The following is a 25,898-nucleotide window of genomic DNA, read 5'->3' as shown; positions in this document are numbered from 1 at the left end:
TTTCAAAGATATATCCAAACTGGGTTTCAGGTGCCGCATCAGTCAAGACTCTGGGCATGGGTGGAGGCAGGGGTGGGATTCTACCAGTTCTCACCTATTCGCTAGAACCGGTTGTTAACATTCTAAGCAGTTCGGAGAACTGGTTGTTAGAAGAAAGTACTGGCCTAATCCTGTAAGGAAGGCAGGAAGGAAACATTCTGGTGTTGCTTACAGAAACTGCCTCTCTGTTAACCCTTATTATGTTCCTGGCAGGACTAGACTTCCTGTCTCTGGAACTTCTCTGGAGTTTTTTTCCTCTTTTGCTGGTACTTTGCTTGTGTGGAGGGACCATTCAAAGTTACAATGGCACTGAAAAAAGTGACTTATGACCATTTTTCACACTTACGACTGTTGCAGTCATGAGGCCAGGTGAGGAGATGCGTGCCTCGATGTGAGTGATATTGAGTTGACCATGCCCAGCCAATAACATGACCACCAAGCCATGCCCACCAACCAAACCACGCCCACATAACCAGTTGTTAAAAATTTTGAATCCCACCCCTGGGTGGAGGTGTTCTGATTGTCATCCAGGATTCTCTTATAGCTTTAAGGAGCGATGCACCACAGGTCACTGAATGTGAAACTGTGTTCATTAAGTTGGGCTCTAGGAATCAGTTGAGCTTGTTGCTGTTGTATCAGTCTTACTACTGCACAGCAACCTCCCTGCCTAGACTCTTTGTTCCATTCTGGGTTTGGCAATGGAGTCAGTTGCCCAGTCTTATGATTCTGGGGGACTTCAATCTATCTTCTCTAGGAGTGGAGTCTGAGGTGGACTGGGAGTTCAGAACCACCATGATGGCCATGAGCCTTCTCAGATAATCCAGAGCCTGACATAGAGTAGTGGTCACACTTCACATCTGGTGAACATGTTGGAGCAATGGCTGTATGATCTAAAATCGGGGGAACTCTTGCTATTGCTTTTGTCATGGTCTGATCACACTCTGATTTCCATGAGATGTTTTAATGCTATTATCCACTGCAGTGAAGTTGGACCATTAGATTGGTCTGCCCCCCCACCCCATCCCTGGTGACTGATGGACCTGCAGACACTGGGATAAGGAACATCTTATCCCAGTGTCTGCAGGCTGTGAGGATCTGAATGGGAAACAACAAGCTTCGGCAGAACCCTGGCAAGATAGAGCGGTTTTGGGTTTGGGGGCCTGCCAGTTTTAGGACTATGCCGTCTTGTGTTGGATCAGGTTGCACTCCCACAGATAGACCCACTGCACAATCAGGGAACCTCTCCGGCTCATGACTCTTGCTCAAAGAGCAGGAGGCAATTGTGGCTATGAAGGCCTTTGCACAGCTTCAATGTTGTGTTCCAGTTGCACTTGTTCCTAGACTGGGAGGCCCTACTTACAGTTAGTTACGTCCTAGTCACCTCCAGATTGAACTACAGTTTGACCTCAACTTACAACTGTTTATTTAACAATGGTTCAAAGTTACAACAGCCTTTGGAGAAAAGGCTTTATGAACTGTACTAAGACCATTGTAACATCTCCGGGTTCACATGATTGCAATTTGGGTGCTTGGCAATCTGCTCACATTTATGACCAGTTGCAGTGCCCCAAAATCATGTGATTGTGATTTGGAACCTTTTTTGCTGGTTTCTAATTGGTTTCCCATTTACTGGTTTCTGGCAAAAAAGGGGGGGGGACATCAATGAGGGAAGCTGGATTCATGTAAAGACCATGTGATTCACCTAACAACCATGTGATTCACTTAACACTTATCTCATCTGCTAGAGACTTACATTTGGCAAGTCTTAGGAGGCGGGCCTTCGCTGCCATTGCTAAGTGAATTTGAACATTAATCCTGGCTTGTATATTAGTCCTTAAGCTACTGCTAATCAACTGCACAAGAATAGAGTATTATGAGAGGAGAAAACAACATTTATTTAATTCTGACATCCCTTCCTCCATTAGTTTGCTTTTTAAAACCAAAAACTTCAAAGTGCTTTCCCTTTTCGAACAGGAAGCTATTCCCGTTCTTTAATTATTTGGAGTGCTCTTTTCTTTTTGCAAGTCTCTCTACACATTTTTGAGAAATGTCTGTTGCAACAAAGAATCAAATCAAAAAGAACAGAGAAAGAAGAAGAGAAGAACTCTATGACACCTTTATTATTTATCTATTGTTTGGCCAGTAAAGCCGAGATGAACCTAAAATAGATTGTGTTTAACTGATACATCAGGGGCTTATTTTTCATGTGCTAACAAGAGCAGATACAGGAATCCTCTGTAGGTTTCCCATCTGCACCATGGGTTTTAGGGAAGCTTCATCCCTTCTCTCACATCCCAATTTTATCTCCCCAATTTTAAGGTTTTTCCAAATGAAAAAATCTCTGATCTGTATTCAGCAGTTGCTCAAAGACATGACTCCTAATTCAACCCCAAAACAGTCAAATCATATATATTCAGCCTGCCTCATTTTGACATATGCAATTCTGGTTTCTTCTATTGTGTTTGTATAATTTAAAAATAGAAAAAAGTATATTTATAAGCACACTTTTTAGCACAATACAAGTATTGTAGGTCAAAAAATCCTGTATGCATGTTTGGATATTTGTTTGTAAGAGATGTGTTTTAAATGTATTTTGTAATTGAGTAAGACCTCATCTTAAAAATTACACAAGTATAAATTGGAAGATAATTTTAATGTCAAGGTTCCGATTGACAAACCCAAGTGAGTCAGCACTCCGAGACAATCAGAGTTTGGCATTCAGAACCTTGACATTTAATTTCAAATACCATTAATCCAGGCAGTGTGGATCAGACATTCACCAAGCATCCCTAAGAAGGGGCAGGCATTGCTTTCTTGCTGATGTCAAGAAAGATAGAGATACTTTGGCTCACATAAAGATCGTACAACTCAACAAAGCCAGTATGCTATACCATACGCTTATCTGAAATATGTTTCCCATTTATACACATGAAACTGAATGAGCATCTTTACAGAATAAGAATTAGGAGCTGAGTGCTACTCACAGCACACAGGTAATGTCTCCCTACCTTTGGCCAATATGAAATAATACAGTTTGGGAAATGTTTCTTTATTTTTCATGACAGGTATTTCATTTTATTTTAATGATCAGCTATTTCATGAACTGAGAAGAAGCCAATTGTGTACATAGTTGCAATGAGACAATTTCTTAACCAGAGTAACATCAATGCAATTGTACCAAGACAAAATGTGATACGTTAATTCTGTATTATCTTCTGAGTTCTAGAACTTGGTCTCAAAATTTCCTTCTCTGTTTCAGGAAGCAATTAATCATGACTCCTTCTTAGCAAAAGATAAAAAAATTGAAAGAGGAGATGTGGAAAAAGCATTTAAGACTGTGGACAAAATTATTGAAGGTAAGAAGTATCAGTCCTGAATAACCATGAAGTCCCAGTGATAAGCAGTATATTTCTATTCATTCATGTTTTATGAAATAATCATATTTTACTTAAATTGTTTTGTGACAGTTCATATTATCATCTCAAATCTATCCTACAATCATTTTGTAGATGTAATAAGAAAAGAATACATCTTTATATATTTATTATTTTCTAAGAATCTACATATTTCATTACCATGTTTCATTTTCTAACCATTGATAGAATAGATCCCAGATTTTATAAAATTGTTTATCATCTTGTTCTCTGATTTCAAATGTCAGTCTACTCATTTCAGCACATTCCAATATTTTCTTAATGATTTCCTCCTGTGATGGTATTTTCTCATTTTTCCAATTTTTAGCAAATACAATCCTAGCCGCTATTAATACATTTATAATCAGGTATTTCAATTCTTTACTATATATTTCAGGTAAAATTCCCAATAAAAATATCTCTGTTTTCAAATCTATATGCTTTTTTGTCATTTTTTCCAACCATGTGTGGATTTTAGTCCAATATTTTTTAGCATCCGCACAAGTCTACCACATATGGTAATATGAGCCAGGTGTCTGATGACATTTCCAACATTTTTCCGATTTGTTCTTGAACATTCTTGCTATTCTTGTCGGGGGGAAATGCCACCTGTAAAACATCTTATACAAATTTTCTTTATATGCTGTTGACATTGTCATTTTATAATTTTGAAACCACATTTTTTGCCATTTCTCTAGATCAGGGGTTACCAACCTGGGATGCTCGCACCCCCTGGGGGTGCGAGACGATATTTCAGGGGGTGAGAGAAAAGTCCAGGTAAATAATAGGATATTGGCTATAAGTTGGCATTTTTATTTATTATTTATTTCAGGGGGTGCGAGGTTCTAGTGAAATTTCTTTAGGGGTGCGGGGCGAAAAAAAGGTTGGGAACCACTGCTCTAGATCAATCCCATATCCAAAATTCTTCCCCCAAGCAATCATTGTTTCTTTAACTTGTTCTTCTTCTAGTTTAATTTCTAATAAATATCCATACAATTTTTTAATCACCTTTTCATCAGTACCTGTCAAAATCTTATCTAAATCAGTCAGTTTATCATAGAAACCTCCTGTTTTAGAGTCTTTATCATACCTTGAATGTATTCGGGTATATGAAAACCAATTCATCATTATACCTTGTTCCTCTAATTTTTGTATAGATTTAAGTTCACTCTTTTCATTCAATATTTTACCATATCTAACTGTTTGTTCCTTTTTATATATTATAGGATAAGAAAATGCTTCAATAGTCGATAGCCAGACTGGAATTTTCAAATAACATTGTCTTTTAGTCTTCTCCCAGTTTAACCACAGAGACTCCCATATATAATGTCTTCTAAAGCAGGGGTCCCCAACCGCCGGTCCGCGGATCGATACCGGTCCGCGGAACAACTCTTACCGGGCTGCTGGTTGCTGGGCGCCGCCATCTTTTTTTGGTAAAAAAGTGCTTCCGGTGAGCTTTTCCGGGTAGAAAGCTCACCGGAAGCACTTTTTCATCAAAAAAAGATGGCGGCGCCAGCGCTTCCGGTGAGCTTTTCCGGGTAGAAAGCCAGTTGATGCCGGTACCGGGCCGCGGCGCCCAGCTGATGCCGGTACCGGGCCGCGGCGTCAAAAAGGTTGGGGATCCCTGTTCTAAAGTACCCCTGTGTTTTAGTTCCTTTATACCATAGAAAAGCATGCCACCCCAACAACAGATCATGTCCTTCTAATGTCAACAATCTAGTATTTCTTAACGTTATCCATTCCTTAACCCACATCAAATTTGTAGCTTGGTAGTACAACTCCCAATTAGGTAAACCAAATCCTCCTCTTATTCTAGCATCTTGCAAAAGCTTTAGCTTTATTCTCGCTTTCTTTCCTTGCCATATATATTTCAACACGATTTTATTTAAATCTTCAAAGTAATCTTTTCCAAGCCTAATTGGAATTGTTTGGAACAAATATAAAATTCTGGGTAGTATATTCATCTTGATTGTTGATATTCTCCCTATTAATGACAGTTGTAAATTTTCCCATTTCACCAGATCTAACACTATCTGCTGCTTAAGTTTGATATAATTATTCTCTTTTAGTGTACTGCATCTTGCTGTCAAATGTATCCCCAAGTACTTAATCTTATTCGTGACCTGAATTTTTAAGAGATCTGCCAGTTCTTCCTTTTGTCTTGATAGCATATTCTTTGTCAAGATCTTTGTCTTATCTTTGTTTATTTTCAAACCAGCCACTTTTCCATATGCCTCTATCTTTTCTATCAGTTTTGATGCTGTTTCTAGTGGGTCTTCTAAAATGAAAACCAGATCATCTGCGAATGTTTGCAACTTAAATTCTTCCTGTTTAATTTTCATCCCTATATCTTTTTCTTCTCTAATGTTTAGCACTTCCAAGGTTAACACAAACAACAGAGGTGATAGTGGGCACCCTTGTCTTGTTCCTTTTCTTATATCAATAGAGTCTGTCAGTTCTCCCTCTATCATTACCTTTTTACCTGGTGCCTTTCCATTATTTTGCTTATGATGTATAACTTCTATTGCTTGAATAAATTTTTTAGAAAAGCCCATCTGTTCCAGTTGTAATAACATGAATCACCAATTCACATTATCAAATGCCTATGCATCTAGAAATATCAAAGCCATTTATTTTTCGGGATGTGCCTCGTAGTATTCCAAAGTGTCCAAGATTACTCTCATATTATCTTTAATTTGTCTCTTTGGCAGAAATCCATTTTGATCAGGATGGATAAAATTGTTTAAGTACTTTTTAAGTCTTTCTGCCAATATTGAAGCAAAAATTTTATAATCTGCGTTTAGTAGGGGAATAGGTCTATAGTTCTTGATTTGTAATGGATCGGCCTCCTCTTTTGCGACAAGTGTAATATAAGCTTCTGACCATGATTTAGGTATCTTCTTCTTTAACATAACTTCATTCATAACTTCTAGCAATGGAAGGTTCAACGATTCTTGTAGTGTTTTATAAAATTCTGCCGGAAGTCCATCTGGGCCTGGTGCCTTTCCATTATTTTGCTTCTTGAGTGCTTCAGTTAACTCCATCATTGTTATATTGCTTTCTAACATTGTTTCAATCTCTTTAGGTATCTGGGGAAAATTAGCATTCTGCAAATACTGTTTAACTCTTTCCTCATCAATATTCTCTTGTGCGTATAGTTTCCCATAATAGTCTCGTATGATTTCCTTCTTCTCTTTACTACCATAGCAAACTTGGCCTTGGTCATCTATTAATTGCAATATTTTCCTTGATTCTTTCTCCTTTCTCAATTTATATGCTAACCATCTACCTGGTTTATTTGCATCTTCAAAGTAATTCTGTTTAGCACCTCTAATTTTCTGTGCTAATTCTTCTTTTTCTATTAGACCCATTTTATGTTTGGTTATATCCATTTTTAACTTAATGTCCTTTTTCTGTGGCATTTTCTGTAGCTCTTTTTCAAGTCCTTTATACTCATCCTCTAATGCCTTAGAGGCTAATCTTTTCATGGTATTTCTTTTCCTTGTATAGTCTATTATCGAGCCTCTGGCATATGCCTTCATTGTATCCCATACATTCTGAATTGATGTATCTTCTTTTTTGTTTTCTCTAAAGAAAAAAGCCAGTTCTTTCTCCATCCAGTGTGTGAAGTCTTTTTCCTTTAAAATAGTATTATTTAGCGTCCATCTAGATCTTCTTCTTTGTCCTTTCCATTTAATTGTCATTGGATTGTGATCTGCCCAAGTACTTGTTTCAATATTTATTTCTTGAATATTAGTTAACAATTCTGTTGACATCCATATCATATCTATTCTGGACCATGATAAGTGTCTATTTGAGTAGAAGGTGTATTGTTTAGTTTTAGCATTTCTTTCTCTCCATGTATCTTTTAAGTTTATTTCATCTACCATATTAAAAAAGTATTTAGGGAGAGTCTTTCTGTTTTGCTTTATTGTTTTCTGTGCTGAATAGTCCAGTTTGTTGTCTACAATTCCATTAAAATCTCCCATCATAACTATATTAGAATAGTCCAGTTCAATTATTTTGATATGTAATTTTTTATAAAATTCTTCTTGTTTGTCATTCGGGGCATAGATTGCAATCAGGAGTGTTTTCATATTATTATTCATTATTTCCATCATTAGTATTCTTCTGTCGTCATCAGTATAAATCAATTTCGCTGGAATGGTCTCTTTAATATAATATATAAAACCACTCCTCTTTTCTTGTATTGTGTCAAGGAGGTAAATATTTTCCCTAGTTTTGGCTGTATCAACAATTGTTCATATTGCTTTTTAATATGTACTTCTTGTAGGCAGATTATATCAAATTTTAATTTCTCTAATTTATGGAAAGTTTTCCTTCTTTTAACGGCTGAATTAAGTCCATTTATATTAATTGTAATCAATTTTTTTCTCTTCCATGGTTATATTTTATAATTAGGTTTGGCAGCTCTCGTGGATCTTGGTTCACGTTGTCCTTTGGCTTCCTCCTTTCCACCTACTGCACCTTCCTCTTTTTCAGTCGTCATTTGGCAGTCCTCTTGGAATTCAATTAGTAAAATTTCTTTTTCTGCCTCTTCCTCTTTCCCTCTGAAAAATTCTGTATAAAATGATTCAGCTTTCTCAATTGAATCAATTCTGTATCTCTGTTCTTGCCATGTGAACATTAAACCTTTTGGAATCAGCCATCTATAATTCACCTCTTTTTTAAGTAGCAATTTGGTCAAGAATCGGTATTCTCTTCTCATCTCTCTCACTCTTCTGGGTACTTGTTTCAAAACCACAATCTCCTTGTCTTTATATTTCAATGTTTTCTCTCTTGCCACTTGCAATATTTGCGTTTTAATGGCTTTCTTTCTAAATCTGATGTGAACTTCTCTTGGTAAGCTATTTCTCATTGCATATCTTGTGAAAACTCGATAAACTTCATCTATTCCATCCATCATCTTCTCTTTAGTTATTTCCAAAGCTTCAGCCAATATTTCTATCATTATCTCAGCTAGATTTTGTCCTTTTTCTTCCTCTATGTTTTGGAATCTGAGATAAAATTCTGATCTGTCCATCTCCCATCTCAGCATCCCACTTTTATCTTGTTCAACCACAGTTAATCTGCTGTCAATGTCTCCAATCTCTTTGTTTATCTTCTTCAATTTTTTGGAATTTCTCATCATACTTCATCATCATTTGTTGAATGTTCTCCACCTTTTCATCAGTTTCCCCTGTTCTTTGTTCAATGTTCTCTGTTCTTTTTTCAATATTCTCTGTTCTTATTTGAATATTTTGAATTCCTTGCATAATCGTCTGCAGGGTCACTTTTTCCTGTTCTTTTTCTTGCTGTAGCATTGTCTGTATTGAACATTGTCCTCCAGATGGTGAAGAGGAAGAAGTAGAAGTTGAGGAACCAGGGGCTGCTAGTTTCCTACTCATTTCAAACAATTCAAAATCTTCAGGTTCTTCTAGACCTTAATCCACTTGTAAAATAACCAATTGTAATTCCAAATAAAAATAGTAGGAAAAAAGAAACCAAATAGTAGTAGTAGTAATAATAATAATAATAATAATAATAATAATAATAATAATAATAATAATAATAATAATAATAATAATAATTTCTTCAGGTTCTTGTATACCTTAATCCAATCGATTGGCTAGATAGCAGTAAAAACTCAAACATGGAAGAAAAAAGCATAAACACACACAAAAAAGAAAAAATTGTTAAATCCTGAAAAAGGCAGAAAAATAAAAGGTAAGAAACTAAAAAAGAGGGGGGAAAAGTTCTTCAGGTTCTTCAACACCTTAATCCAATTAAGAGGTCTCAGGTATAAAAGGATGCATAAGAAAAAAAAGAAAGCCACAAAAATAAAAATAAAAAAACAATATGTAAGGTAAATAGAGAGAAAAAATACAAGGGAGGGAGAGAGAAAAAAGAAAAGAGACTACTCCCTTTAAAAAAAGGAAAGAAATCATTAATACTGAAGCTTTTCCTTTAAAATAAAATGCAAACATAAAAATTTGACTTCAAAAGACAAAAAGAAAGACAAAAATCAAGTTCCAAAAGGGCAAAAATCCAAATAGCTATTACGAAAAGTAAACTAGTAAGGAGGGGGTTTGTTAAAGTAGGAAATAGCGCAGCTTAAAAAAAATAAAAAGAGCACACTGCACCTTGTTTGATTGTCCAAGGCTTTTGTTAAAATTTATAACTCTCTTCTCCAGAGTCTTATCACCTTTTTTTTCTATAAGCTACAACACCAGACTCCAGCTGTTAATAGAAACCCAGAAGAGCACCTGCAATAATACTCTCCCATGCTCTTCTCTCTATCTTATCAAACAGGCAATGTCCTTGAAAAGAAGTCTCAGTTCTTTCTCAGCTTTGTCTGGTCAAGAAAAAATAAAATAAAATATTTCCAAGCCTCTAGTTGGCAGTGTTACAAAATTTCTTTTGCTTTCACTTTCCCCCTCCTTTTCCAAACAAAATATAATGAAAATTAATTAAAAAGGGGAAAAGATATTTAAAAAGATGACTAAAAGGGAGTCTCTAGCCTAAAATATTATAACGTCAAAAAGGAGAGAAAGTATAGGTGGAAGAAGAAAAAACCAGTCCAGTTTCAAAATATAAAATCATGTATAGAAAATCCAGCAATGAGAAAAAAAAATTACTTTGACATTCCTGTTTAAAATCGCTGCTTAATCACTTCTGTCAAAACATTTACAGATTCGTTCTTTTCCTTAGGGTGCCCTTTCAAATCTTATAATAAAGAAAAAGTTCTCACCAAACCGGCACACTTTCTCTTTCTGTTCTCTTTCGTTTCGGAGCCGTCCCAACTTCAGCAGCTTTTGCCGCTGGCAAAAAGAGCTTCTCCTGGATCTACCAGGGACTGAGATCGACAGGATGCGCTCTTTACATTCACCATCTCTTCGGGACAGTTTAGATCCGATTGGACCGTCCAGGAGCAAAGATATCGGCAGCGATCTCAGACGTCCAAGATCGCATGCCATATCGTCGCAACGCCAGTTCCACCCTCCCCCAGTATATTTCTATAGTGTAGATTCAGTTCGTTCATTGACTTTTTGCTTAAACTCAGTACAAGTGAATTTTTCACCTATGGATCAGAAGGTTTGCCTAAAATGAAATATTAATCCTAGGATAATGGCATGAAATATTCCCTGCTTTGATATTTCTTTGCTGTTTGTCATTCTGCTTTTATTGTTTTTGGTCTGTTATTTGATGAACTTTCAAGAATTCCCAATCTGTATTGCCAAGGGAAGTTTGAGAATTGATCTAATGCATCCAGAGAGATATACACACCGAGGAAGGCAAAGTTAGGATCCAGTTTGAACTAAGTAATGAAATCAGATACTTATCTTGCTGGTACTATTGTTTTTAATAGGTGAAGTCCATATTGGGGGTCAAGAACATTTTTACCTGGAAACAAATAGTGTGTGTATCATTCCAAGAAAAGAAGATAATACTATGGATATATATGTGTCCACTCAGGATGCTGCAGGTGTACAGGTGAGATAACCTGAGGTTTTGCCATTGCTTCAGCAGTAACTATGAGGCAAGACAAATCACAAACCCACTCATCCAAAGACTTTTGTGTTCATTAATAATAATATTAAGATTAGTTGATTTTATGACCTCTGTTTATTTTGTGCTTACAACCAGGTATCTATGGAGATTGTCATCCATGTCATGGTTGTCCCAAAGATGCTTTTCAAAAGGCAACTGGGCTTCCTTTTTTTTTTCCTTGAAGACATTTTGCTTCTCATCCAAGAAGCTTCTTCAGTTCGGAACTGAAGAGCTTTTTGAATGAGAAGTAAAGTGTTTTCAGAGAAAGACAGCCCAGCCACTGTTTGAAAAGCATATTTAGGGTTATAACCAGTTATTTACAAAAATTAAATACAGATTTAAAACAACAAGGAAGGCAATAAAGGCCATTAAAATTACTTTTCAGTTTGAGGTGAACCACTGTTGGAACAGGATCCTATCCTTTGTGAGAGGATAGATAAGAAACCCTGCACCCCACCTCCTACATGCTTCCTCTGTTTATTTTCATCACAGTGAGCAGTAACTAGAAGGCCTTTTGCAAAATGATTAAGATGAGATTGGGAAGCTCCAATGAGCATAATTCAAAAATCACTTCCACAAGACAGGTTTTAGTGTCTGGAGTATTTTAACTGACAATAACAGTAGATCTAAAGAAATATGTACAGATAGAATCCCCATACATAGAGTTGGAGTTATATTTGTTAATAAAGCTGTAATGATGCTGTAAATAATTAAATGGGGATATGCTGCTTGACAGGTGTAGACAAACCTGTGAATGCATTTTTTTTATAGAATATGGTGGCTTCTGTATTAGATGTTCAGAGCAATAAGATCATGTGTCATACAAAACGAGTTGGAGGAGCTTTTGGCGGAAAAACAACTAAACCTCCATTTTTTGCAGCGGCAGCAGCAGTGGCTGCAAAGAAGTAAGTACTAAACTAAAGTGCAACCATCTCAAATAACTAAAACCCAGTTCATATATTTAGTGGTTTCTTGTTTATTTTCTCGGGTTTTCTAAAATTATGGACACCAATTTGCTATGAAGAAAATTATTTATTTAGGGTGTAGAGCTATAAAGGCCCAGAGATTCTACCTAAACTGATACTCAGTCACCTCATTCTTCTTATGTTATATAAGAAGACAGGTGGCTGCTTTAAAAGTTAACTGTTTTTAAAGTTGCATCATACTTAATAACAGTAGAGCAGGGCTGTCAAACCCACGTCATCATGGTGGAGTCACATGACATATCATCACTTTTTTTCTCTTCATTAAACCAGGCGTGGCCATGATGCATCCGGCCCACGGGCCGTAAGTTTGACATTCCTGCAATAGAGTATTGACTACAATGTACCTTCCATATAAATTAGATTGTTGTACTTCTCTTTCTTTCACCAGCTTTTTTGAATATTACAGTTAAGTTATCAGTGAAATGTAGTTAAATATCCTAATAATCTGATACAGAATTTGTTGAGGTGCTCCAGTTCGCACACATCATCTTCTTTGGATTTAGGTAGAAACTTGATGTCTGTTAAGCTGTTGTATATGAATATTGTGATTATATTGATACTACTTGCATATAAAAACATATATAATACTTTTGACATCTAATGGCTTGATTTCCAAATGTATCTCCCATAAACACCAGTGTGTCCATACACAACTTTGGGGCCCTTTTGTCATCTTGGGTACCTCACCTGTTTTTATGTTTATCATTTTAGTTAAAATCATTTAATGGAAAATCAGAATGCTATTAACCAAGCAGCAGCTTCAAACATAACTTTTTAAGAATATCCCTAGGGCTGCACTTGCCTGAAAGCATTTTTAAAAGATAAAAAGCCAGTGAGGTACAGTAGCTAAAATGTGACACTGGCACTGAGGATACCCAGGCTCTAACTAAGAGCTTTCCAAACTTGGCAACTTTAAGATTTGTGGACTTCAACTCCCAGAAATTCCAGGAGTTGAAGTCCACAAGTCTTAAAGTTGCCAAATTTGGGGACCCCTGCTCTAACTTGCATGAAAGGCAGGGTATAAAATTAATTGGGACCAACTATATATTGTGTTTGCTGAGGAGGGGGGAGGGATAGGGGAAGAGAGACAGAAAAATGTTGAGGGGGCAAAAAGCAATGTGAACTAGAATGAGAAGAATCTGTTTGCCTGCTGATTCTTATGGGCATAAAATATATTTTATGAAAGATATGTTAGTGATAAAATTGACACTTATCTATCATAAAATATATTTTATGCCCATAAGAAGTTGATACAAAAGTAGCCCAAATGCTTGGAAATTCCTGCACTATGACATATGCTCTTTGGTGTCCTAACATAATGTTGCATACATTTTTGTAGAACTGGTTGTCCAGTTCGTTTTATCCTGGAGCGACAAGATGACATGCTAATAGTTGGAGGACGACATCCGCTTTATGGAAAATATAAAGTAAGCTATTATAAAAGCAGCACTTTTATATACCTAAATTATTACCTCACACAGACTTACTTTGTCCTTGCCCATCAGCAAAAACACAATTTCTTTTTCTGATCTATTCTTTCCCCTTATACCGATACTGTACACAATGTCTTGGACTGTGCAGAAAAGCATGCAGAAATCAGCCATCTTCTAGACATAGGGCAGGTTTAACCCAAGGCAAAAAAAAAATATTTTAATGAGTTATTTTGGTCAGTTCTCTCATGCATGCTTTGGTAATCTCCCATTCAGAACCTTCCTTCCTTCCTTCCTTCCTTCCTTCCTTCCTTCCTTCCTTCCTTCCTTCCTTCCTTCCTTCCTTGTGTTTTATTTGTGACTGTTTTTGAGAAAGATTCAAAAATTGGACAGTTTTAAGTGTGTCATGTTAGTGTTTCATCACCTGTAATAGCTGCCAATCTATTAACAGTTTGAAGTATTCCCTTCTTTCAGTTATATCTTTCCAGGATCTCCTCCTAAGCAAAAGACATGAGTAGCTGTCAAGAAAACTCCCTAAGTGGAGACACATTAGCAATCAAATGGTCTCCCCAAGAAAAAAGCTTATCTGACACACAGCTTATTGTCCTTTCAGGACCATCAAAATTGTTGAAGAAAAAAATTAAAGATGTAATAAATGCTGGTGCTTTCATTGCCCAGAGAAAATTCCAATAAACTTCAGGGGATTCAGACGAAGGAGATAATGTGTTTCTAACAATACTGTTATGATTTTAGGTGGGATTCATGAAAGATGGCAAAATTAAAGCTGTTGACCTTCTGATCTTCATAAATGGTGGATGTACACCAGATGAATCTGAAATGGTAAGTTCCTTTATAATAGAAGACTCATAGATGAGAACAATATATTTAGTGCTAGTTGAGAGAAAAATAATCTTATACTCAGTGGGGGGATTCAAATAATTTAATAACTGGTTCTCTGTCCTAATGACCAGCAGGGTAGGTGTGGCTGGGTGGACATGTGACTGGGTGGGCATGGCCAACTCAACATCACTCATGTCGAGGGGCACTTCACCCACCATGCCCACCTCTTGTGACCATGGGGATGCTGCAACAGTTGTAAATGTGAAAAACAGTCATAAGTCACTTTGTTCAGTGCCATTGTAACTTTGAATCAGTGGTGGTATTCAGCCGGTTTGCACCAGATCGGGCGAACCAGTAGCAAGAATTTGGTGTGGGTCACCGAACCGGTAATAAGTTCTGGCTGGCCATGCCCCCCACCTGGTCACTCTCCCACCTAATGCTCGCCTGATGCTCGCTCACCCTGCCCACCTGTCTGACATTCGCCTAAGGTATTTCTTTTTTTTCCCTCCCGACAATCAGCTGTAGATAAGATCAGCTGTGTCAGGATTCCCCTTGCTGAGGCCCAGGAAGGCAAACAATGGAGGGAGGAGCTCAGCCTCCCCTCCATTTTTTGCCTTCCAGAGCCCCAGAGCAAAAAGCCCCCCCAGAGGCTTCTCTGAGTCTAGGAAGCTCCCAAAACGGAGCTTGGAGGGGTGCTGTGTGCCCCTCCCATGCTCTGTTCCTTTTCTTCCAGAGCCCCAGAGGAGCTTTAGGGGAACAAAAATGACACCACCACCCCCGAGGCTCCTCTGTGGCTAGGAAGCTCCCAAAAATGGGTTGGGGGCTGCAAAAAAAGCCACGCCCACCCAGTCACATGACCGTGCCCAACAAGCCACACCCACAAAACTGGTAGTAAAAGTTTTTGAATGCCACCATTGCTTTGAATAGTCACTAAAAGAAGTGTTGTAAGTCAAGTACAAAAATACAAAAAACTTCTTCGCTTGCAAAAAGCTGCCCTAAGTACCAATCATTAAATTAAAAATACCTGCAAGCTGGAGTTACAAATCAGGCAGGGTGCCAGAACATCTTGAGGAATTAAAATAGTTCGAATGCAATGATAACTATCAGCAGCCAACTCTTGCTCATAAAGTGAAACCCTTTAACAGAGAGGTCATTTAAGCTCTCCAGAAAGTGGGTGGGCATATTTGGGCTACAAAATGCCAAACTAAAGTGACAAATTAACAAATTATATAGGGAACCCAGGTTCAAGACTCCCAAGCTTGTCAGGATCACAATAAAATTAGTATATGCCACAGATATCTAAATAAGCTGTTGTCATTTTACTGAGCCTTATCATCATGAGAAAAAGCTAAAACGAATTGGAGGATCCACACCCCTACATCCTTTTTAAAAAAAATCTTACTATCGATGAGCAATTATGTGCCTTGGCCACTCCAAAGCAATGCAAAAGCACCAAAGGTGCTTTTTCAAGAGGCAACTGGACTTTCTGGAAACCAAGGAAGTCCAAATGTCTCTTGAAAAAAGAATCTTTGGGACAGACCTGGATCACTGAAGAATCCCCATAGACAAGAGACTCCTGTGCTCAGTGAAACTCAGTGAACTCCTGTGCTCAGTGGAAAAATAAATAACTGACAAAGCACCCTTTCACACCCAGGAGAAGCAATCCTTAGATCCATTTGCACCACTTAAAGATACTAGCTGGTCTCATTCACCTCACAAGATGTCCTAAGGAAACCATCCAGATTTAAGGAAAGATCATATGCCCACAGAAAAGTAGTAAAAAAATAAGTCCCAAGCTTGCATCCTGCCTCTTGGAAACACAGCCCCAAAGGACAGTGCCAGGAACCATTAAAGCAGAGTAAAAAGCTTAAAATACCCCTTCCCCTTTAAGAAAGTCAAGCCCCTAATAAAGCAAAGCAAAGTATCAGCAAAGAAAAAGAAACTCCAGAGAAGCTTAGGTGACAGTAAATCTGGGCGTACTGCCAAGAACCTTTAGCTGTTACTGTTGAGGTATTCCCCATTAGGAGAATGAGTGCACTCAGGGAAACGTAGTGAGTGTGATGTTGAATAACACTCAACCAGCACACAGATACACTGAATAGTAAAATGTAGGTTTTACTTCCAGTAAATGGGTAAACAAAGTCCAACAAACAGTCCAAATCATATGTGGTTAAAACAGTTAGTATCAGTCCAGGGATAATCCAAAAACAAAGTCCAGTATCATAAACAAAGTTCAGTAAATGGAGTTTGCGAACAGTTTGCAAGACTCACAGCAATCCAAGCAGAACGACGATCAGGCAAAATGGCAAAACAGGAAATGCAAGAAGAGAGAGAGCAAACCAGGTTTCTGGCTCCATCTTATGGCCGTCGGAGGAACCTCAGCTAATCACAATTACAGCACTCTCTTAAAGATACAACAGTATTAAATAACTATCCTGGTTTATATATTGCCAACCCAACTGTTAGGTGACTATCATTCCTAACAGTTACAATGTAATAAGGCTTAACTGAGAAGCAGTTTCTGTAAGCAGAGTAATAACGATTAGGCTAGAAACAACACCAGAATGTTTCCTACCAGCCTTCCTTACAAGATTAGCCTTGTAAAGTGGAAAAAAACAACTTGTTCTCCGAACTGCTCAGAAAGTTAACAAACAGTCCTCCCAAATAAGTGCAAACTGACTGAATCCCACCACTGCTTATACTTGCTGATGATAGAATATTTGAATACTTTATTTATTTGGCCAAGTGTGATCAGAAACACAAGGAATTTGTCTCCTGTGTAGAGGCTTACCCCAGTCCTTTCCTCTGCTGGTTTCAGAAAAAAATGACTTTTTAAAGTGAATGGTGAGAAACTGGAAAACAATTGAGTTTCCACTGCACGCTACAGCCTCTGACAAAAATTTGCAATGTGTAAAAAGCTGGAAAGGTCCAAGAAATTGGAGTAGGGTTGCTTTAGGAAGACTTTTCCTTTTATTGAAAAAGGAAATATACATGGTACTTCTTTTCTCTCCTGTTTTCTCTGACCTGAAGCCAAATTCACAGCATAGTTACCATACATTGCATAGCTAGAGCCATCTCCCAACATTGTACCACTGGAACTCACTCAATCCAAATTCCTGAGAGCAATCATCAAAGTCCAGTGTTGTGTCTCTGATGGAACCATACACATAGAGACCAGAATGGTGAGTAGGAGAACTAGAATAGGCAGACTGTATTAAATTGTTAGCTAAGACTAACACAGTTTTGACCTCTTGATATTAGAGCACAGATTTCAAACTATGGGGAGGCAAACACTGTATAGCAAGCTGTCATATCTGTAGGGCTTTCATCTTATTTACTATCAGTGGATTTCAAACAAGCAACCCTGATGCTCAAGCAGAAGCTGTTGGATCTAGTATGCCAAATTCATGTAGCCTTTGTTTTTTTCTGACTGATAGAGTGAAAATATCATAGCACCAACTGCATATCTCATTGCAGTTGGATATCCTGAACTGGAGAAGGGCTTTCACACACTCTAGTCCAATGCTGTGCCCTCCAGGGAGCAGTGCCAGAAGGTCGATACAATATATATATTGTACTGGTCATGGCAAGTATGTCCCTGTGAATCAAAATAGGTAGGATTTATTCAGCGATTTTGCCAATTTTACAAGGAGCTTAACAACCCAATTACTCTATTTCTGAATAATATTAAAGGATTTACCACCCAGCAATACAAATAGTCCTCACTTAACAACCAGTTACTAAGTCACCATTCAACGTCACAGTGGAGACTTCGAACAAAAAGTTCTAACCCAGTTCAGAGTTCCAATGGCACACACACCCGGAGTCACATGACCGTATTTTGAGCACTTGTGAACTAGCTGACTTTTTTGGCTGGTTGCTATGTTCCATGATCATGTGATAGCAATTTAGTATTTTTTGCCAGATTCCAGAACATAGGAATGAATTGACTTAGTGTTAGTTAGCTTTACAACTACCATAAAATAAAATCACATTGGTCAAGTGAAACCTTGACTTATGACCGTCATGACTTACAACAGAAATTCTGGACTCCGTTAAGGTCAGAAGTTGAGGACTACCTCTTTGCACAGTTCCTGCTACTTAACATCAGTCTCATGACAATAGGTAAGCTAGCCAAGTCCTGCATAGCTGCATACAAGTAGTCCTCATTTTACAACCATTTATTTAGTAAAGTTACAGTAACATTGAAAAAAAGTTATTTACAACCACTCTTTGCAGTTACAAGTGTTGCAGCATCCCCATGGTCACATGATCAAAATTTGGGCACTTGGCAACCAGTATGTATTTACAATAATTGCCACGTCATTTGGTCACATGATTGCCATTTGCAACCTACCCAGTCTGCTTCTGACAAACAAAGCCTTGGAGGAAGACAGATTTGCACAATGACTGCAATTCACTTAACTTCAGTGATTCACTTACCAATTGTGCTAAACAAAGGTTATAAAATTGGCTGCAATTTTTTTAACAACCTCCTCGTTTAGCAATGGAAATTGTGGTCCCAATTGTGGTCATAAGTCAAGGACTACCCATATAAAATAAGGCATATAATAACTAAAAATAGTAGAACCCTCATGGTTATAGTCTGCTAGATATGATTCCTCCTTTTCATTTCAACTTTACGCCCAGGGTTATGTTTGCCTTCTGCTGCTTAATGACCACAATAACAAATGATTTGAATTTGATTATAAACTAGCTGTTTATTTTCCACCTTCATCCACATTTTGTGCTGTTTGTGATTTTTTTTTTCATATACATAATCCTCCTGTGACCTATGTTTTATAGAGAAGGCTCTTCATGTGTAGCAGACCAACTCCACTTTGTGATTTGCCAACGTATTGTATTATTTTGGAGATTTTTCTTTTTGATCATAGTTGCAAGCTGCTGTATTGTCATGACTACAGTTTCTTTCGCATCAAATCATCATGTTTTAATACTTGAAGTTTTTTTTAAAAAAGGAGTGTGGGCTGAATTCTGTAGTCACTACTTCTCATATGATGAAGGATGGCACTGGTATATATTCCCACTGTCTTTCCCCACTGGTGTTAGCTGGTGAATGTCAGGTGATAATCTTTTGGACAATAGAAAAATAAAAGGTAGATAGTGACATCAGGAACCTAAGGATGCTGAAAATTAAAATATGAGGGTAACTCCATAAGATATGACAATTAACAGGTTTATTATCTATTCCAATCCATTAGGTAATAGAGTATGTGGTGCTAAAATCTTTTAATGCATATGATATCCCCAACTTCCGAAGCCAGGGATGGGCCTGCAAGACAAATTTACCATCAAATACTGCATTTCGAGGGTTTGGATTTGCACAATCAGCCTTAAGTGCGGAAATGTGGATAGCAGCTGTGGCTGACTGCCTTGATCTTCCACCTGATAAGGTAAATAAAGGATTGCAAAAAAGGTGTGTTTAGAGTAATTTAGAGTAGGGCCACAATGTTGCTTTGGCATTTGCATATGTAACACAGATATGTCAGTATTCATTTGCAGAATAGAATTGACAGAAAGGGGAGGGATCTGAATCCCTTCTAATAAAAGGTAAAAGATTTATAAAATCTGAAGAGAAACCAGAATATTTCTCCCAGTAAATACTCCTAAGCCTGTTCTCCCAGACAGATTTATTTCCAGTTGGGGAGCTTGGCTGAAAGAGGCAAAACTTCTAAGGCCGTGGATAGACAATACTTCATAGAATCAAAGATTCATGGCTTTGGAAGGGAACACAAAGTTCCTCTGATCTAACCACCTATACCATTCATGAAAGATGGCTGTCCAGCCCCTTCCTAAAAATCTCCAGAGATTTCACAGCTTCCATTGACAGACTGTCCTTTGATATCACCAGGGAAATTGCTCTTATATTTGAACCAAAATCAGACAGCTACAGTAAGACAGAGAGTAAGTCTCTGTGACAGTAAGTCACAGAGATAATTTCCTTGCACCAACAGGTTTATCTCAGTGTATCATTTTATCATTACTATGCCATCTCAAACAGTACCACAGGCTCATGACAAATATCAAATAAGACCAGTGGTAGGATTCAGTTGGTTTGCACTGGTTCAGTTGAACTGGCTGTTAAATTCCCCCCCCTCTCCATCAAACTGGATACTGGGTGCTGTGTTGCAATGGAGAAATGGGCAATGGAGCAGCCGGTGGGAGGGAAGGAGAAAGTCGCTTTCCCTCCTTCTTCCCTCATGCTGGCCACTCTGTAGCCCATTTCTCCATTGTAGCACAATGTCAGGGATCTACTTTGATGGGGGGGGGGGTAATTTAACAACCGGTTCTCCCAGGGTCAGGTTGGCCATCATGGGAGGCTCATCTACATGTGGGGCAGAGCTGGAGGGCGGGGATGGGCCACGCCTCCCAAAACAGCCAATCTGACCCTGGACGAACCAGTTGTTAAATTATTTGAATCCCACCACTGGATAAGACTGAAAATAAACTTCTATCATCATGCTGAATAATTGCATGATTTATTTATTGTTTTAATTATTACAATATTTTATACCATGATTCATCTTTGGGAGATAACTTTCTGTCCCAGTTTAAACATTTATACAAATGTTCATTCTGATGGTGAAAACTGAGTTGCCACAAAGTAGCTTCCATGAGTTACAGTCTGGATTTTCCCAAGAAAACATTCTAGATATCTCTGACATGGGTCTTGAGAAAGGTGCTTCAGTGCATCTAAAGCACAATTAGCTTTTTCTAGTTTATAGCCACTAGGATGTATTATAGAATAATTCACCTTTTTGAGAGCAAACGGATATGAAAGATACTTACTGTGAAAACAAACTGTGATCTTTCTACAAAGAAACATCCTACAATATCTTAAGAGTGACTGTCCTGAAACAATGCTTCTAGAACACTCTCTTGAGTACTAATTTTGGGAATTTTTGAACAGACTAATCATTTTAACTCAGTGTGGGACACTCTCTGCTTTAAGAAGACTTAGGGCAAGTGGTCCCTGCTGCCTCCTTCTTTGGTCATTGGACTTGTATTTATAAAATGATCATTCCAAAGTTGGCCATTAATCTGTTATGAAACTTATTGCTTTCCTATAGCTAGTAGTATCTTTTGGGAGGGGGGAATCCACCAAAGGAATACATAGGAAAACTATATGCATGTTCTATTAGAATATACTGAACAATTTATACAAAGTTGCCGTTTACCACCAGTACTTTTCTTCTCATCTTTACTATGAATATCAAGGGTGGGAGATTTATATTATGTTTAGGAAACATAATAAATCACATTCTTATTGTTGTACAGAACACTCTGAACAGAAATGTTTTTAAACTCAGCATAATGTATCTTGAACACAAACAGAAAATAGTATACCTAGGGAAGCATCTATGGGAAGACAGAGTAGGAAGTAAGGCCAAAGCACTGGGTAGACAGACGTCTGTATTTTCTGCACAATGGCTAGCATGCTTGCCACTTCTATTCATAGCACAATTTTTTGTCCAGTCTTCAATCTTTTGGGAGAGGATTATTAAGAAGATGGTCAGGGTACAACTACTGAGAATCTAGGAAAAAATTATCTGGACTCTTTTTAGGTCAGGGCATAGTACTGAGACATCACTGATAGAGCTTCTGGCAGAGTCGACATGGGAATAATAATGAGGTTGGGGGATGAAGGGAGAGAAGTCAAGTTCAAAGCTCCTGATTTGTGGGGTGCCATAGAGTTTGACATTGTCACTGCTCTTGTTTAATATCTACAGTGGGAGATGTTTAGGGTAGGAATCACCAGTATGGTGACTATATTCAACTGTACAGCTGGACCCTGGCCAACCAAGCAATTCTGTCAAGGTTTTCTCCTACCCCTGGAAACAGTGGTTGGGAAGGACAGACTCAAGCTGAGCACTAGCAAGACTGGCTGTGGCTCTTTGACTACCCACTTCCAGGAAACGTCCCCTCTGGTCCTGAATGGGGTTGCACTAACCCATTTAGAACTGAGACATAGAATCATAGAATAACAGAGTTGGAAGGGACCTTAGAGGTCATCTAGTCCAACCCCCTGCTCGAGCAGGACAGTCTATTCCAAATATTAGCTTCTGCCTAGGATCGAACTCACTGCCTCCCAATTGTGAGGCCAGAGCTCCACCTCTAGGCCACCGGAGCTGCACATAATCAGATGGTTTTCCTGGACTCTCATTTCCTGCTCAAAGAACAGATGGCTGTTGTGGACTCAACCTTTGGACTGCAGTGATTTTTTTTAGCATACTAAAGGCATGGTAATTGTTATTAATGCGGGATATATAAATGCACATACCAAGTTTTATATGCTTTGTTAAACATATGGAGCAATTAAAAGTATTTTCTGTGTCTCTACTGAAGGTCAGGGAGATGAATATATATAAAACGATATCTGAAACCCCCTACAAAGAAAAGGTGGATGCCAGAAATCTGCTAGCATGTTGGAAAGAATGCTTGAAGAAGTCTGATTACTACATCCGAAAAGAAGCTGCTGAGGAATTCAATAAACAAAATTACTGGAAGAAGAAAGGAATTGCAATCATCCCCATGTTGTTTTCAGTTGGATATAATGTCACATTCTACCACCAGGCAAGATGTTCACTTTTCAGAATGTGATCCTCCCAAAAAAGTAAAATAATAACTGCAAGAGAACAGCAGTTTTGAAGGGATGAGTACATTTCCTTTGGGAAAATGCCACAGTGAGAAACAATTCTCTTTTCTCCAGACTTCCAGGGCACAGCTCTTTCTTCTGCTATATATATTTATATATTCTGCATATTTATATGTAACAAGCTTCTTATGATATGTTGTTTAGGAAGAATATTGCCCTCATTATAAGTTGTAATAAGGATTACTTTTCAATATTTAGAAATTTTAATTATTTGAGAAGTCTTGAATAATCGGTCGGTCCCATGTCATATTGAAAGGTAAACCATTTTATAAATCCTTTTGGTGACTTGAAGGGCATTTTCCCCCAGATTCCAGCTTCAACCTTCATCCTCTTGGTGGGCACTTTTTCTGAGGCTGGAATAAATTTAAATTGTCATTAAACAAACAGTCGTAAGTTGAAGACTACCTATATTGTAATTTTGAACAATGTCATAACATTAAGTAGACTAATAGTAGTAAACTGATCTACTTGAGATGCAAATCAACAAATCATAAGATGTTTGTTACTTCACTATTCAAATAAAGCAAAGCCCCCAGAGGCTTTCCAGCCCATCACTTATCACGAAGTCCAGTCTGTATCTCATCATTTTAGAGAATTCTTTCTTTAATCTTTGTTATTGTTAGCCATCTTAAGAGTCAACCATGATTCCTGTTGACTACATGGACAGATCTATGCAGCTTTCTTGGCAACATTTTGGAAATGGTTTGCTAGCACCTTCTTTCTACCTAGGGTTGAGAGAGCGAGAGCGACCCAGGTGATTCAAGGGAGAACTCATAGTTTCCAACTTCTAGTCCAAACAGACTTGTAACATGTATAATACTACAATATTATGCTTTGATTTTATGACTCATTTTATCCTTTTTTTAAAAAAAAAATGTTATATACTACCGGTAGATAAAGCATACTTTGTTTCTAGGGCAATTCTCTATATGTTACTTCTGTATAACAAGATTTAAAAGATTAAAACTAACATTTGTTAAATAAGTAAATAAATACATCTCTATTTTTTGTAGGCTGCTGCTCTGGTTCATATTTATACAGATGGATCAGTGCTACTGTCCCATGGAGGATGTGAACTAGGACAAGGAATTAATACCAAGATGTTACAGGTAATTAAGATATTTTAAAAATCTAATATTCCTAACTTGCACAAAGAAATCTTTCCAAATTGAGTGCCCTTTCCATGTGTTGAATTACAACCCCCATCATTTCTCTCCAGCATGACCAACTCATCTGACAGGCAGCAGCTGGGGAGGGCTACTATAGAATGCATATAGGTTACAATATATTTATTGTCCAAAAATAAATATGAATGAATGTTCCATTGTTTGTTTATCAAATTACCTCACATTTCCACCCCACCTACCCCGCATACCAATGCTGTTTGTTATGGCACAGATATAAATTCTTATTTTGACACAGACACAGAACAAAAAAATATATATGAAAAAATGGATGAAAATTTTCAAAGAAACAATCGGAACAATGGGAAAAATTATGGATCAAATCCATAAAGCTTATCCCGAATACAACTCCAAAGAAAATTGGAAACAAAAAGTTTTCTAGATGGCACACAACTCTATCAATAATTTCCAAGATTTAGCGACCATTCAAAGTTATAATGAACCTCCCTGTGGATATTTATGAACCAATTCTGAAGTTCAGGTGGTCACCCACACACCCCCAATAGTAATCTGACTGTATTGGGCACTTAGTACCAGCCCATATTTATGACTGTTTGCAGCATTTTGCAATCACGTGACCACATTTTACAAAGGTTTTGCCAAACACTGACATTTACTTCTGGTTTTAGCAAAACCAGCCCATGGCAAACCATTCATTCACTTAACCATGGAGTATACTTAATGACCATTGCAAAATAATGCCTTAAAATCAGGTTGGTCATATGGGTGACCATTTTATGACTGTCACAACTTACAGCCACAATGGATAGGCTCCACTGTGGTTGTATGTTAAGGATTACCTGTACTGGAAAGAGAAGGGAGGGAGGGAGGGAGGGAAGGAGAGAGAGAGATGTATGTATGTATGTATGTAGTACAATGCAGAAAATTTGTATATTTGAAATGAAATCATATTTTTCTTACGGAACGTACAGAAAACATTAACAAGAAATATCATAATTTAGTGAGATATACATGCTTATAGCAGTGAGAATAAATTTTGCACAACACCAGAAGAAAGATTCAGTTCTGACAATATCTGATTGGGAATTTAACCTTGGAGAATATGCAACAATGGCAAAATTAACAGCACATATTCACAATAGAAGATTAAGTACATTTAAGCAAGGATGGTTCCCATACACAGAATATATTATGCAGCTTGGCAAATGTAAATGGCTATAGTTTGACTTCTAAGGGGATCTAAATGTTTATAAACACTGCAAAATAGTAGAGGCACAAAAAGGGAAATTAGAAATGAAATAGCCTTATTTCCTTTACCTTTCTAAAAATATTGTTCCTGTTTATTTTGTTTTGTCTTTTTCCCCTTTAACATACACAATCCATAAGTAACAATATTGACAGTAACAGTATTAAATATCCAGCTTAAGACAGAAACCTTTATTGTACAATAAATTTGATGTTATTTGCAATTGCTTTTAATGCTATATTTACTATGGATGTAAAATGTAAAGAACCTCTCAACATCCATATTTCAAACTATAGTTAACACTATGATTTTTCTTTTCCTCTAACTTTAAACATTTAGGTTCTCTAAACATTAGAGTTTCAGTAATCTCTAGTCATTACTGTATAGATGTTGTACTGAAATAATGTAAAGTATTATAGGTAGTCCCCAGGTTACGACTGTTTGTTTAGTGACCATTCAAAGTTACAAAGGTGCTGAATGAGGGGAATTTATGACCAGTGCTCTAAGTTGAAAACGTTGCAGTATCCTTGGTTGCATGATTACAAGTTGGAAGCTTTGCAATTGGCTCAAA

General features: G+C 37.5%; 1 protein-coding gene across 1 annotated transcript in view; it reads left to right on the top strand.

The window, feature by feature from the left end:
- Positions 1-25,898, top strand: part of AOX1 (aldehyde oxidase 1) — an 88,348-nt gene that overhangs the window by 38,226 nt on the left and 24,224 nt on the right. Inside the window, exons 20-27 of the mRNA XM_026667922.2 lie at positions 3,299-3,395; positions 10,822-10,946; positions 11,775-11,908; positions 13,329-13,416; positions 14,173-14,259; positions 19,482-19,673; positions 22,627-22,854; positions 23,950-24,045. Coding sequence (XP_026523707.2) covers positions 3,299-3,395; positions 10,822-10,946; positions 11,775-11,908; positions 13,329-13,416; positions 14,173-14,259; positions 19,482-19,673; positions 22,627-22,854; positions 23,950-24,045 — 1,047 coding nt within the window. The remainder of the gene's footprint in view (positions 1-3,298; positions 3,396-10,821; positions 10,947-11,774; positions 11,909-13,328; positions 13,417-14,172; positions 14,260-19,481; positions 19,674-22,626; positions 22,855-23,949; positions 24,046-25,898) is intronic.

The sequence above is a fragment of the Notechis scutatus genome, chromosome 1 (genome assembly GCF_049901735.1).
Source record: "Notechis scutatus isolate UNSWTSFEM ecotype Mainland chromosome 1, rNotScu1.2, whole genome shotgun sequence".
NCBI lineage: Eukaryota > Metazoa > Chordata > Lepidosauria > Squamata > Elapidae > Notechis > Notechis scutatus.
Note: the sequence above shows the minus strand (reverse complement) of the source record. Positions and strands in the feature narration are given on the sequence as shown.